At 42.7% G+C, this 12,826-nt stretch overlaps 1 protein-coding gene across 2 annotated transcripts in view; it reads left to right on the top strand.

Annotated features, from left to right (window-relative positions):
- The window catches only part of arnt2 (aryl-hydrocarbon receptor nuclear translocator 2), a 136,450-nt gene that overhangs the window by 69,051 nt on the left and 54,573 nt on the right, over positions 1 to 12,826 (top strand). For both annotated transcript variants that reach the window (XM_080729881.1, XM_080729880.1), the window contains exons 8-10: positions 606 to 691; positions 6,675 to 6,751; positions 10,847 to 10,981. In XM_080729881.1, coding sequence (XP_080586007.1) covers positions 606 to 691; positions 6,675 to 6,751; positions 10,847 to 10,981 — 298 coding nt within the window. The remainder of the gene's footprint in view (positions 1 to 605; positions 692 to 6,674; positions 6,752 to 10,846; positions 10,982 to 12,826) is intronic.

Raw genomic sequence — 12,826 nt, 5'->3', positions numbered from 1 at the left:
ATATACGAGAGGCGAACATTGTGAAAAAAGCCGATCTACATGCTCACACATGTAGATCTGCTATTTTCACAATATTTATCTGCGGAACCGAGCCACATTAAATGTAATACCTACAATTCCAAGTGCTTGTCAGGCTGGGGGTCTCCAGTTCAAATATGTTTATTTTGGGGGTCACAGCCTAAAAAGGTTTGAGAACCCCTGGTATAGAGCATTAACAAATTCATCCACCAGGGGCATTGACAACTCATTCTTATGACTTCCAAGTTTTATAAACTATATATATTTTTAAGCGAATATTCGACTTCGGTGAACAACATCGAATAGTGACTTTGATATTCGAATAGTCGAATATTTGGTGAATGCCCTAGTGTGTAACGGGACCACCGACCATCACCGCAGCTTTCACAGCTGTATGTCTGTACCAAGCCCTCGTGTGTGTGTGTGTGTGTGTGTGTGTGTGTGTGTGTGTGTGTGTGTGTGTGTGTGTGTGTGTGTGTGTGTGTGTGTGTGTGTGTGTGTGTGTGTGTGTGTGTGTGTGTGTGTGTGTGTGTGTGTGTGTGTGTGTGTGTGTGTGTGTGTGATCTCTCTTTTTCTGCCATTGACAGGAACGGCCTTGGCCCATCAAAGGAAGGCGAAGCTCAGTATTCCGTGGTGCACTGCACTGGCTACATCAAAGCGTGGCCCCCTGCAGGTAACACACATGCAAACACAACATCCTAAACTAACAACGATGGTTTATCCATCCCCAAGCTCTCTCTCTCTCTCTGCCCCCTTCTCCCCCCCCCCCCCCCCCTCTGCCGCTCCTTCCCCTAGTCTCGTGTCGGAACTGACCGTGCCCTGGCCTAACCCAAAGCAGCTGCGGTTGCCTGGAACATTCTTGAAAAAAGGGGCCTGGCTTTGATCAGAGCCACAGGACCGACCCGGCCTGCATGTGTCCTGTATCCGTTCCATGGCTCGGATCAGTCCACTTGAAAAGGCCACTGCGAGGTCTCTGATGGTTGCTGCGCTGGTTGGCTCTGGGAAGCCTCAGCTGTACGTGGCCCCGCGCCGCAGACCTCTGTGAATCCCGGTGGGGATGTTCTACTCTGCCAGAGTGCACAGCACCTCGCAGAGTACAATCCAGAGTGTTAAAACCCATTTAGAACGGATACACGTTATTGTGTATCATTATTTGATGCTTTAACTATTGAAAAATAGCAGATCTACAAGCTCGCAGTGCGGCACTGCCGCGAGCTTGTAGATCTGCTATTTTTTTTAAATGGTGAAAATTTGAATTTTGACCCGATTCTATAAGTGTCTTTTGAATCCTTCTAAGGTTTTTTTGGAAAAACCTATGTTTCTTTGTCAGCAATCTGACCAGCCATCGTCAAAGAAAAGGTCCTTTTCACTTAACTGGAGCTCAGTTAGTCTGTTCTTGAGAGACTACTATGTCAGTGGTGCTCAAACCTTTTCATGTGAAGGACCCCCAAAATGACATGTATTTGGCCACGGACCCCCATCTCAAAATATCTAGTTCCAGGGACCACCCAGAAGCAAAATTTGAGTTACGAACGTTCGCTTTAAAAATACATATATTCAAAGATTTGCACACGCGCTGTGAGCTTGTATATCTGCTATTTTTCAATAGTGAAAGCATTCAATAATTCTAAATGGGTTAAGTCATCCCTGAGAATGTAAAAAAAATAATATCCACAGGCAGTGGTGGACAGCGAATAAGTACATTTTCTCGAGTACTGCACTCTTGACTTTCACTCCACTACATTTCAAATAGAAATATTTTACAATTCTACGACGCCAGCGTCCTGACAGACCAATCACAGACCAATGGTGGCAAGCTAGCACCGACCGATTCATTGGAGGCGATGTGGGGTTCAGTGTCTTGCCCAAGGACACTCGGGGTTCCCACGGTCATGAAATTCCTGGAAATATTTTGAAATTAGGAAAATATTTTTCCAGTACTGGAAAAGTTTTGGAATTGATCAAGGGTCCTGGAAGGTCCTGGAAAAAAATAGCTATGCATTGTCTTTGGTTATTGATTTTGTTAATACCTCTGAAATGACAAATTAAACATTGGCCAAATTGTCAAATATTAGAAGCAGAAATTGTGAAAATAGCCGATCTACATGCTCACAACGCCTTGCGTTGCGAGGCGTTGTGAGAATGTAGATCTGCTATTTTCACAATAGAAACGTGTTATACAAAATTCCTCAATTCTTAGTGCTCGTCAGTATGATATGATTATTTCGGGGGTCACGGCCTGAAAAGGTTGAGAACCACTGGCATACACTACCTGTCTTTGGGCATTGCGCGTAGGAGTAAGCGACTTGTTATTGAGCTGAATTATTGTTATATAGTCCTGGAAATTGGGTTAAATATTCTGGAAAAGTTTTGGAAATGAATTGGTAAAAATGTGTGGGAAGTGGGAACCCTCGACACTTCATCATGTGGACAGGAGGAAGCCGTGATTCAAACCGCAGACCCATGGATCATTGCCTGAACCTTCTCTACCTCTGAGCCACAACCGCCCCTGTCACCACGGTCCATAAGGGCTCCATCTTTACATTTTCAGAATGAAACTCACTCTCTGGATTTTACTGTGCAGATGGTATTCATGACAGTCAAACGCACACACACTCTCCAAAACAACAACGTGTTTACATTGTCAGCGATAGGTATGCAACCCCCCCCGCTGTCTGTGGAATTCAGCGATGGAACAGCTACACACCAGGTGTGTAAGATGAGGGTTAAGTGTGCTAAGGAATAGAGCAACGTCATGCATCGCCGCATGACATCTAGCCTTGGAGTGCTTTTTTTTTTGTGTGTGTGCGTCTCCACTGGATCATTTCCAGGTGTCATACAAACACACTTGAGCCCACATGTGTGTCAAAATCATTGACACATGCCTCCCTTTCATGGCCTAAAAATAGCCCCCCCTTTGGAATGTTCTGGCCGCTCTAACAGTCAGTCACGAGATGAGACAGACATGCACGTTCATAAAAAGCAGATGCATAACAATTTGCACTTGCCTGGTCACACACACACACACACACACACACACACACACACACACACACACACACACACACACACACACACACAAAGCATGAAGAAGACGGATACTGTACTCTTCGTGCTGTACCCAGATGTAGCAGGTTTTCCTGATCTGGTCACTGAACCCGTGTCGGGAAGGAGGAATGTAGCTCTTAGCGAGGACAAAGTGTTTGGTTTCAGTCGTAGTATTTTGTGATGTGGAGCTCAGCTCATCTGGCCCGTTCGTCTGCTGTGGGATAAAGTGAGTTGTCGCTGAGGCAGTGCCATTAAGAGACGGCGAACAGACGAGATGGTAATTGGCAAGGGAATCCTCCGAAATAAAATGTCACCCGGCACTCACTATAATTGGATCTATAATTACCGCTAATAACTGTCCACATTTCAGATGTAGTGGTGACTATAATGGAGTGGAGTATATGACCTTTCAGTACAACTACCCATGGCTTCTGCCAGCTTCTGCCTTAAATCTCTGGGGTTTCTGGTGATTTTCTGCTGTCATATGCAGGGAGAAGTATTAACCTCGGTGTCTATGCCCAGTGACCCAGCAGAACAGTGCACGAGAGTCTCGGTGAGACTCACTTCAGATCTCTCTAAAGCCCTTTGCACACAGGACAGTTGCGTTTTTTTTTTCGTTTGATGCATGAATAAAACACATTGGATTTGGTGTGCAAGGCTGTGCGGAATCGGCGCTGCGGATCCCAAAAGGAGTCATAAAAGGAGTGATGAGTTTTTCCCCGCATGCGACAAGACGCACAAATCGAATGTGCAAAGGGCTTAACCCCGATAATATCTCCCTGACACTTCCAACAACGCTCACCTTGAATTTATTTTTGTCCACATAGAAGATAGATGATACATGAACACAAATATTGAAGGTGCAGTAGATACCTTAAAATCATGGACCAGTGACATACAGTAGGTCTTACCGCTTCACAATGTAAAACATAGTACAGCAGTTCTCAGCGGTAGAAGTAACAATGTCTCTTTCATATTATGACGTCTTCCAATGATAGCAGAGACAGCACAGCATTTTGCTAGCCATTTCGGCCCCCGACCATGTTGTGGACCAACACAGGTGTACTGATTGGCGTAGAACATTAGTTCTGTGCCAAGCAGATGAATTGAAACACCTGTGTTTGTTCGTCCTCACCATGGACTACAAATGAAACCCATGAATAGTCTTTCAAGGCAAGACTATATATATCTCTTCCACAATCTTTGAATGCTAGGAAGAGTCTGTAATTCGGCCAAGTAAAAGTCGAGAGAGAAAAACACTGGCATACAAACAAAATAAAACCCAACAAGGAAAATTGTAAACTGAAATCACAGAGAGGCATAAAGCTCAAGGGTAAATCCAGTACAACTAAGAAAAGGCTTTGTGGTAGCCTTAGCTCTGGTCCATCGCGTCACCTCTAGTGACGCTCTGACAGACCCGTCGGCAAATGAATAGACCGCGTTTTCTCAGCCCCTACCAGCGCTCAGCTTGAGTCAAAATAAACAAAACTACTTCACTACTCACCAAACCAAAGGTAGTTTTTCTTTGTTGAAAGTCTATTCTCCGCGGTGGTGAGCCCCTCAGCACCCCACCTACTCTGTAAAATACATAATTTTTATCATGAAATAAAACGCACCCACCTCGAGCCACCCAGCGGCCACCGCAGATACAATGGTTCACAACCCGGAAATAAGCGGCGGTCGAGTTGGATGCACTTTATTTCATGCCAAAAATAGTGTATTTTGCAAATTGGATGGGATGCTGAGGGGCTCACCACCGTGGAGAATAGATTTCAACAACGCAAAACTACCTTTGGTTTGGTGAGTAGTGAAGAAGTTTTGTTTATTTTGACTGAAGTTGAGCACTCGTAGGGGCTGAGAACGCGGTCTATTCATTTGCCGACGGGTCTGTCAGAGCGTCACTGGAGGTGACGCGATGGACCAGAGTTCCTGAGGGGGAACCTCCGCTGGTATGAATCCATGCCACGTTTGTTACTCCCAGCTCTCCTGCTCAATGAAAAATAATGTCATAGGTGCTGTGTTGCGTCCCAGCCACTTATAGCCCTATACCCAATGTTTAGTCCTTCATTTATTTCACTTGGTACTTTGTTGGATGACAGGCAAGGGAGGCAAGGGGTCAAACAAGAAAAACTAAATACAAAATATTAGGGACGTCCCGATACCATTTTTTTTGCTGACCAAGTACAAGTACAAGTACTTAATTTGAGTACTTGCCGATACTGAATAACGATACTGTAAGTTATGTTATGTTGTCATGCCTAGAGTGAGAGAAGGTGAAAACACTGTTCATTAGTTGAACTAACACACACAAAACTGTGTCTTAGGACAAATTGGTATCTGGCACTGCTGTGAGCAATATCGGACGAGTACGAGTACAGCAAAATAGGCTGGTATCGGGGCGAGTACCGATACCTCGAATACCGATACCGCATCCCTACAAAATATCTACATATTTACATGGTACCTGAGATAAGATATAAAAGGTGCGCGAGGCCGCGAGCATAGCAGCAGATGTATATGGTGCATGATACTGTATGCTTATGAACGCATTCATGACACTGTGTGTTTGTTTTACCAGGGCTGCTGTGGACATATCAGAAAAATTGATGTCAAAACAGAATTGATCTGCCTATCCTCAGTTTCTGGGCCATGATGTGAAATGGGTGGGGGATTGAGCGGTATTTGAATATTTGTTCTGGATGATTTGTAGGGGGGACTGGCAGCGAGCTTATGATTTATCTGGCAGTGGCGTGGAGGCGTGATGTGGAAAGAATTGGTCATACATCAGAGCCGGAGAGACGAGGCAGGAGATTACCTCTCCATGCCGCACAATTCAAACAGCAAATAAGAAAATAAACATTTACACTTAACCCATTTAGAACGGGTACACATTATAGTGTATTATTATTTTATGCTTTAACTATTGAAAAATAGCAGATATACAAGCTCACAGCGCGGCACCGAGTGCCGCGCTGCGAGCTTGTAGATCTGCTATTTTTGAAAAATCGTGAAAATTTGAATTTCGACCCGATTCTATAAGTGTCTTTTGAATCGATTCTAAGATTTTTAGAAAAACCTATGTTTCAATGTTTCTATGTCAGCAATCTGGCCAGCCATCGTCAAAGAAAAGGTCCTTTTCACTTAACTGGAGCTCAGTTAGTCTGTTCTTGAGAGACTACTATGTCAGTGGTTCTCAAACCTTTTCACGTGAAGGACCCCCAAAATGATATTTATTTGGCCACGGACCCGCATCTCAAAATATTTAGTTCCAGGGACCACCCAGAAGCAAAATGTGAGTTACAAACGTTCGCTTTGAAAATAAATATGTTCAAAGATTTGCACACATTTTCACGACTTTTTCAAAAATAGCAGATATACAAGCTCGCAGCGCGGCACTCTGTGCCGCGCTGTGAGCTTGTATATCTGCTATTTTTCACTGGTTAAAGCATTCAATAATTTTAGGCCTAAATGGTTTAATCAGAACTGTCTTGTTGTAGTCTGTACTCTGTTTATTTCTCCATAATCTCAATGTCCTCTCTCTCTCGCTCTTCCTCTGTCTGTCCATTTCTCTCTCTCCCTCTGTCCATCTCTGTCTCTCTCTCCCTTAGGGATGACGATACCAGACGAAGACACAGAAGCAGGTCAGACCGGCAAATACTGCCTGGTGGCCATCGGGAGACTACAGGTGTGTGTGTGTGTGTGTGTGTGTGTGTGTGTGTGTGTGTGTGTGTGTGTGTGTGTGTGTGTGTGTGTGTGTGTGTGTGTGTGTGTGTGTGTGTGTGTGTGTGTGTGTGTGTGTGTGTGTGTGTGTGTGTGTGTGTGTGTGTGTGTGTGTGTGTGTGTGTGTGTGTGTGTGTGTGTGTAAAAACGAAATAAAAACTAAGCTGTGATGACTAAAACTAATACTAAATATAAAGACAATTTCGTCAACAAAATAAAAACTAAAAACTAGACTAAAACGTTAGGGAGAGACTAGTTGAGAAGAGTAATTTTATGTTTGGTTGCTCTCCAGTGTTGCATGCTGAAAATAGCCGATCTACAAGCACGACGCGTTGTGAGCTTGTAGATCTGCTATTTTCATCATTAGGATGCCATCAAGGCCTGCCAAAATACATTTTTGTTGACTAAATCAACTGTAGATTTAGTCACCTAAAATCTTATGATATTCAGTCGACTAAAATTAGACTAAAACTAAAACGTTTCAGGTGACTAAATTATGACTAAAACTAAATGAACATTTTATTAAAAAGACTATAACTAAAACTAAATCAAAATTTGTTGTCAAAAACAACACTGTTTTCATGCACGTTGCTCGTTGCATCGTTGAGAAACGGTTTCCTTCCCCTGGTAATTGTCATAAGATGTAATCTGTCTCTCAAACATCTTCGTGTCAAGGACACCCAAATTGATGGACTCCCATTTGAATTAGATTTTGTCATCACGGACCCCATAACATAATATTCTCGTTTTTAAATTGGATATCATTACAGCATTCTACAACTGTTAGGTGGGGAGATAACAGTGGAGAGAGCCAAACCTATGATCTGAATACTCATTCTTAATGAATCTCTCATTCTGCCAACTCTCTAGTCAATAATATTGAAATTATATTATTGCACTGATAATAAGGACCCCACTTTGAGAACCACTGATGTAATCACCTGAAGTACCTTGGTGTAATTAGGTAGGGGTAGCAGCCTTCTACCTGTGTGCGCGTGTGTGCGTTCTTTGCCTGAGTCCAGAGAGGTGACCCACAGAGATGGTTTATTCTAGCATTCTAGGATATGGCTGCAACTATCGATTATTATCTTAGAGCCGGGGTTGGCAAACCAAAATGTTGAAAGAGCCATATTGGACCAAAAAAAAAAATAAAAAAAAAATCTTTCTGGAGCCACAAAAAATTTAAAGCCTTATATAAACCTTATAATGAAGGCAACACATGCTGTAAGTGTCTATATTAGCTATATTAGCCTACTATCAAAATGACTAAATAGGCTACAGACATCTGTGACTGGTTTTCCACGCTTTATTATCTCCCGGGTTGCAACAAAACTAGCTGTGTAAACATTTTTACAGCATTGGAAAACGTTAAGAATGTTTGTGTCATGTTTGTCCTCCTGCAGAAACCATATTAAAACAAAAAATATATTTTTTCCCCCCATCTTTTTCCATTTTCATACATTTTTGGAAAAAGCTCCAGGGAGCCACTAGGGCGGCGCTAAAGAGCCGCATGCGTCTCTAGAGCCGCGGGTTGCTGACCCCCGTCTTAGAGTTTACTATTCATTACTTTTTCGAACAACTGAATAATTGAGATGCGGAATCAGTTTCACCACATAACATTTTTCTTGGGGGGGGGGGGGGGGTAGCGGGGTTGTCTTCATTGATAAGTACACAGTAGTCTGACAGGAAATGGTGACATACGGTAAAGGTCGTCTGGAGTGGGACTCAACCCCGCGACATGCTGTCAGGCTGGATTACCAGCCTAGGTGCCCAGACAGCTACGCAGCCATCCGGGCCATTACATATACCTTGTTTATACTTCGTTTCATACAGTGACGTGCAAAAGTAGTTAAAGTAGTTAAATTAGCAAGATCTCGTTGTGGCACCTTGTTGAACTTATAATCTTAGTTCATGAATAAAATATCTGATCTACGACCAGAATGTTCACTCCAGAATAGGGACGCTAGGGTTTAAGTGGTTAAAAAAACAAACACACTATTGACAAAATACCGATGGAGATAAAGCTGTACTGCATTTTAGTCAGCCCTGAGTAATGTTTGGCATGGGACACCATCGTACTATGGTGTATAAATCCCCAGGATTAAGCAGACAGAATGTCACCCCTCTGTGCCACTATGTTGCATAAGAACCAGTAATCCTGGCTGAATCTTGACTACTTATGATTACGGTCACTTCTAGGCAGGGACGTGCTGGCCATTGGGAAAAGCGGGACAACTCCCGAACGGCCGCTTCATTCCCGGCCGGTCCAGGCCGGCCATTAGGAAAAAAATAAAAATTAAATGTCGGCCTTCGTTCCATTTTGGTGGCTGGGCGGCCAACAAAGTAAATCGTCACTGTCGGGTAGAAACCTTGTATCTCCAAGTTTCAAATGTATACATTGTTTCGCAAAGCAAAGCCCTGCTTCATCATATAAGGCCATTGCACAAAAGTAGTGAAAACAGCAGATCTACAAGCACACAACGCCTCGCGGTGCGAGGCGTTGTGTGCTTGTAGATCGGCTGTTTTCACTAGTTTAAATCATTTTTAAAATGATAAATACAAAACAAACGTTTTTGGACATACAAGGTTTCCACCCGACAACGACGAAATATAACTCATGTACAGTAATTGGCCCACTGGCTTGTCACTTGTCATGATCTGAAATGGCAAATCTTTGAGTAGCAGCAGCGCTATAGAGAGAGATCTCTCTATAGCGCGCAATGAGGGCCTCTCCAACTCTTTTTCCCGGGCTGAATCAGGGGCCCAGCACGTCCCTGCTTCTAGGGGCTCCCCATGTGGTGGAAAAAGTACTCGCACATTTAACTCAAGTAAAAGTATCAATACGGTAATGTAGATATCCTCTGGTACAAGTAAAAGACCATAATTCAAAATGTACTTGAGTAAAAGTATGAAAGTGTTGGCATCAAAATGTACTTAAAGTACCAAAAGTAAAAGTACATCTACAAGCTCAAAAAGATCTGCTATTTAAAAACGGCCTTGGTATAAATGACCTCTAAAGTGGTTCATGTATGTTTTATAATATTATCATTTCTACAAAATCTACAAAGTCACAACTAAACTATAGTTTTCAAATAAATGTAGTGGAGTAAAAGTATAATATTGGGATCCGAGATGTAGTGGAGTAGAAGTAAAAGTATTGGAAATTGGAAATACTCAAGTAAAGTACAAATAACTCAAATGTACATAAGTACAGTACTTAAGTAACTGAAGTTAGTTACTTTACATCACTGATCTTGACCACTCATGATTAAGGTCACTTTCAGGGGCTCCCAGTCCCAATGTTCTTTATTGAAGTTTTTTGGCTTTGGCTTTGTTGGCTAATAAGTACGGTGACTGGGACAAAGGGAAAGACAGGGTGCCCGCTGGCCTACTGGTCCAGGCGCATACCACTTAGGCATTGCCACATAGGCATGGATGCCTGGCGGCGGCGCCGGTTTGATTACAGATCCGAACGACCTTTGCCGCATGTCACTCCCCATCTCTCCCCCCATTTCCTGTCAGTCTAACTGTCCTATCAATAAAGGCATAGAAGTCCAAAAACAAATCTTAAAAAAAAAAAAAAAGACACTGGAGTTGTCGTGTAGAGGTTTACTGCTCTCCGCATGCTTTTAAAACAGGCCTATAAACTTTATTTAGCAAGACTTTTCCTTTCCTTTTTGGACCTCATGCCTGCCTACGCACTCATGTGAGATTCATTTTGAATGGAAGGTGTGTTATGAATAAAAAGCAGTTTTAGCCCATATCTGGGAATGTCCATATATGGACATATTGTGTCTGTCTTCTCACCCTTAGGGTGTCTTACTGGTTATATATTATCAGTAATAATGCAAGATAAAGGTAAGAAATACGTTGTACATTTTTGTATACGTATGCATATATCCAGACTGTCGCACAAAACTAGTGAAAACAGCGAGGCGTTGTGTGCTCGTAGACAGCTATTTTCACGATTGAATCGGTTTTAAAATGATACATAAACAAGCGTTTTTGGACATACAAGGTTTCCACCCGACAACAACGATTTTCCACCTCCTTCCCCCAGGTGACCAGCTCTCCTGTTTCCATGGACTTGAACGGCCTGACGGTGCCCACAGAGTTCCTGTCTCGCCACAACTCTGACGGTGTCATCACCTTCGTCGACCCTCGCTGCGTCAACGTAATTAGCTATCAGCCTCAGGTGAGCCAATTGGACTGTAATGGGGTCGTTGCGGCGTAATGAAAACATGTAACATGGACAGTGTGGTGGAATTCAGAGCTAATAATCATGAGAAAATGAGGAGACAAGACAATTATATTAGGTGGTGGTGGTGGTCAAGTTTATGTAACATGATATCATGGACAGAAGTACAGTTTAACACTCTGGGCAGTGGTAAATGAGTTCTGCCAAGAAGAATGGTCAGACACTAGAGTTATACTGTTGGCTTCAAGGCCTCTGGAACGAGCTGTACCATAACAAGATAGGCTTTACCAAAACAATAGTTTACTGAGGCCTACTGAAGGCCTCTCTACTCCTAACTATCAAGTATTACTGTCATACAGACCTAGATATTAATATAAATCAATGAACACATGATCTACTCTATAACGTCACACATAATCAATCATGATAAACTCTAATCTACGACAACAGAAACATCATTTTTTATTCTGAGGTGGATGGGAGCCTCTGCGAACCCATAAAACATTTTTGAATTGAATCGGGAGCTTTTGATTAGTTTCTCGTGGCTCCGGTCCTACTTCTATGCAGGGGTTGCGTGAATTATAGCTTAACCCATTCAGAACGGGAACACATTTTGTGTATCATTATTTTATGATTTAACTATTGAAAAATAGCAGATATACAAGCTCACAGCGCGGCACCGAGTGCCGCGCTGCGAGCTTGTAGATCTGCTATTTTTGAAAAATCGGGAAAATGAGAATTTTGACCCGATTCTATAAGTGTCTTTTGAATCCTTCTAAGATTTTTGGAAAAAAAACATGTTTCTATGTCAGCGATCTGGCCAGTCATCGTCAAAGAAAAGGTCCTTTTCACTTAACTGGAGCTCAGTTAGTCTGTTCTTGAGAGACTACTATGTCAGTGGTTCTCAAACCTTTTCATGTCAAGGACCCCCAAAATGATATTTATTTGGCCACGGACCCCCATCTCAAAATATCTAGTTCCAGGGACCACCCAGAAGCAAAATTTGAGTTACAAACGTTCGCTTTGAAAATACATATATTCAAAGATTTGCAAAATATTTCACAATTTTTTTCAAAAATAGCAGATCTACAAGCTCGCAGCGCGGCACTCGGTGCCGCGCTGTGAGCTTGTATATCTGCTATTTTTCACTGGTTAAAGCATTCAACAATTCTAGGCCTAAATGGGTTAAAGTTTTTTGACTGGATCACGTTTTCCTACAGTAACTCCCCCCCCCCCCCCCGTCTCTGCCCATGTGTGGCGTCAGTTTGAAGAGGTTTCCTTTCAAGGGTAGGTGAATGGGCCCCCATGACGTTCTTTGATCTCTACTATAACTCCCATTTTCATCGTGGCAAAATACTGTAGATCAGGCCCCCCTATTTGCCGTGCGGTCATGTGAATAACTTGCTTCAGCAAACTTTCTGTAAGAGATCTACGCGGGCGCTCATCTTGAGCCCTGATCTCCTACAGATGTCCCATACTGTAGCTTTGATCAGCTTTGCATGATCAACTCTGCGCACGTGAGATATTGGGCTGACAGGAAAAGGTGAACAGCGGGGTTCAAAGAAGATCTTTTATACCTTGCAATGGTGCATTAAAGGCATTCCTTCAGCCGGTTACCCTCACTCTGTTAACCACTTCTCTCATCTCTGGATAAACCATTTGTTTTCATTTGTCATGAGTAAAGACATACAGTATGAAAGTGGAATATGTGGAAAAAGGTTGATTCAGATATATGCATAGCTATTTCTACTTTACTTGGATATGAATGTGTTTTGTACAGTTTAAAACCTTTACTTAACTTATTTACAGTTAGGGGTGGGCAATATGGAAAAATACAATATC

This window comes from Nannobrachium achirus (genome assembly GCF_963921795.1).
Source record: "Nannobrachium achirus genome assembly, chromosome: 7".
NCBI lineage: Eukaryota > Metazoa > Chordata > Actinopteri > Myctophiformes > Myctophidae > Nannobrachium > Nannobrachium achirus.
The sequence above is the reverse complement of the archived record's forward strand: the minus strand, read 5'-3'. Positions and strand labels throughout refer to the sequence as shown.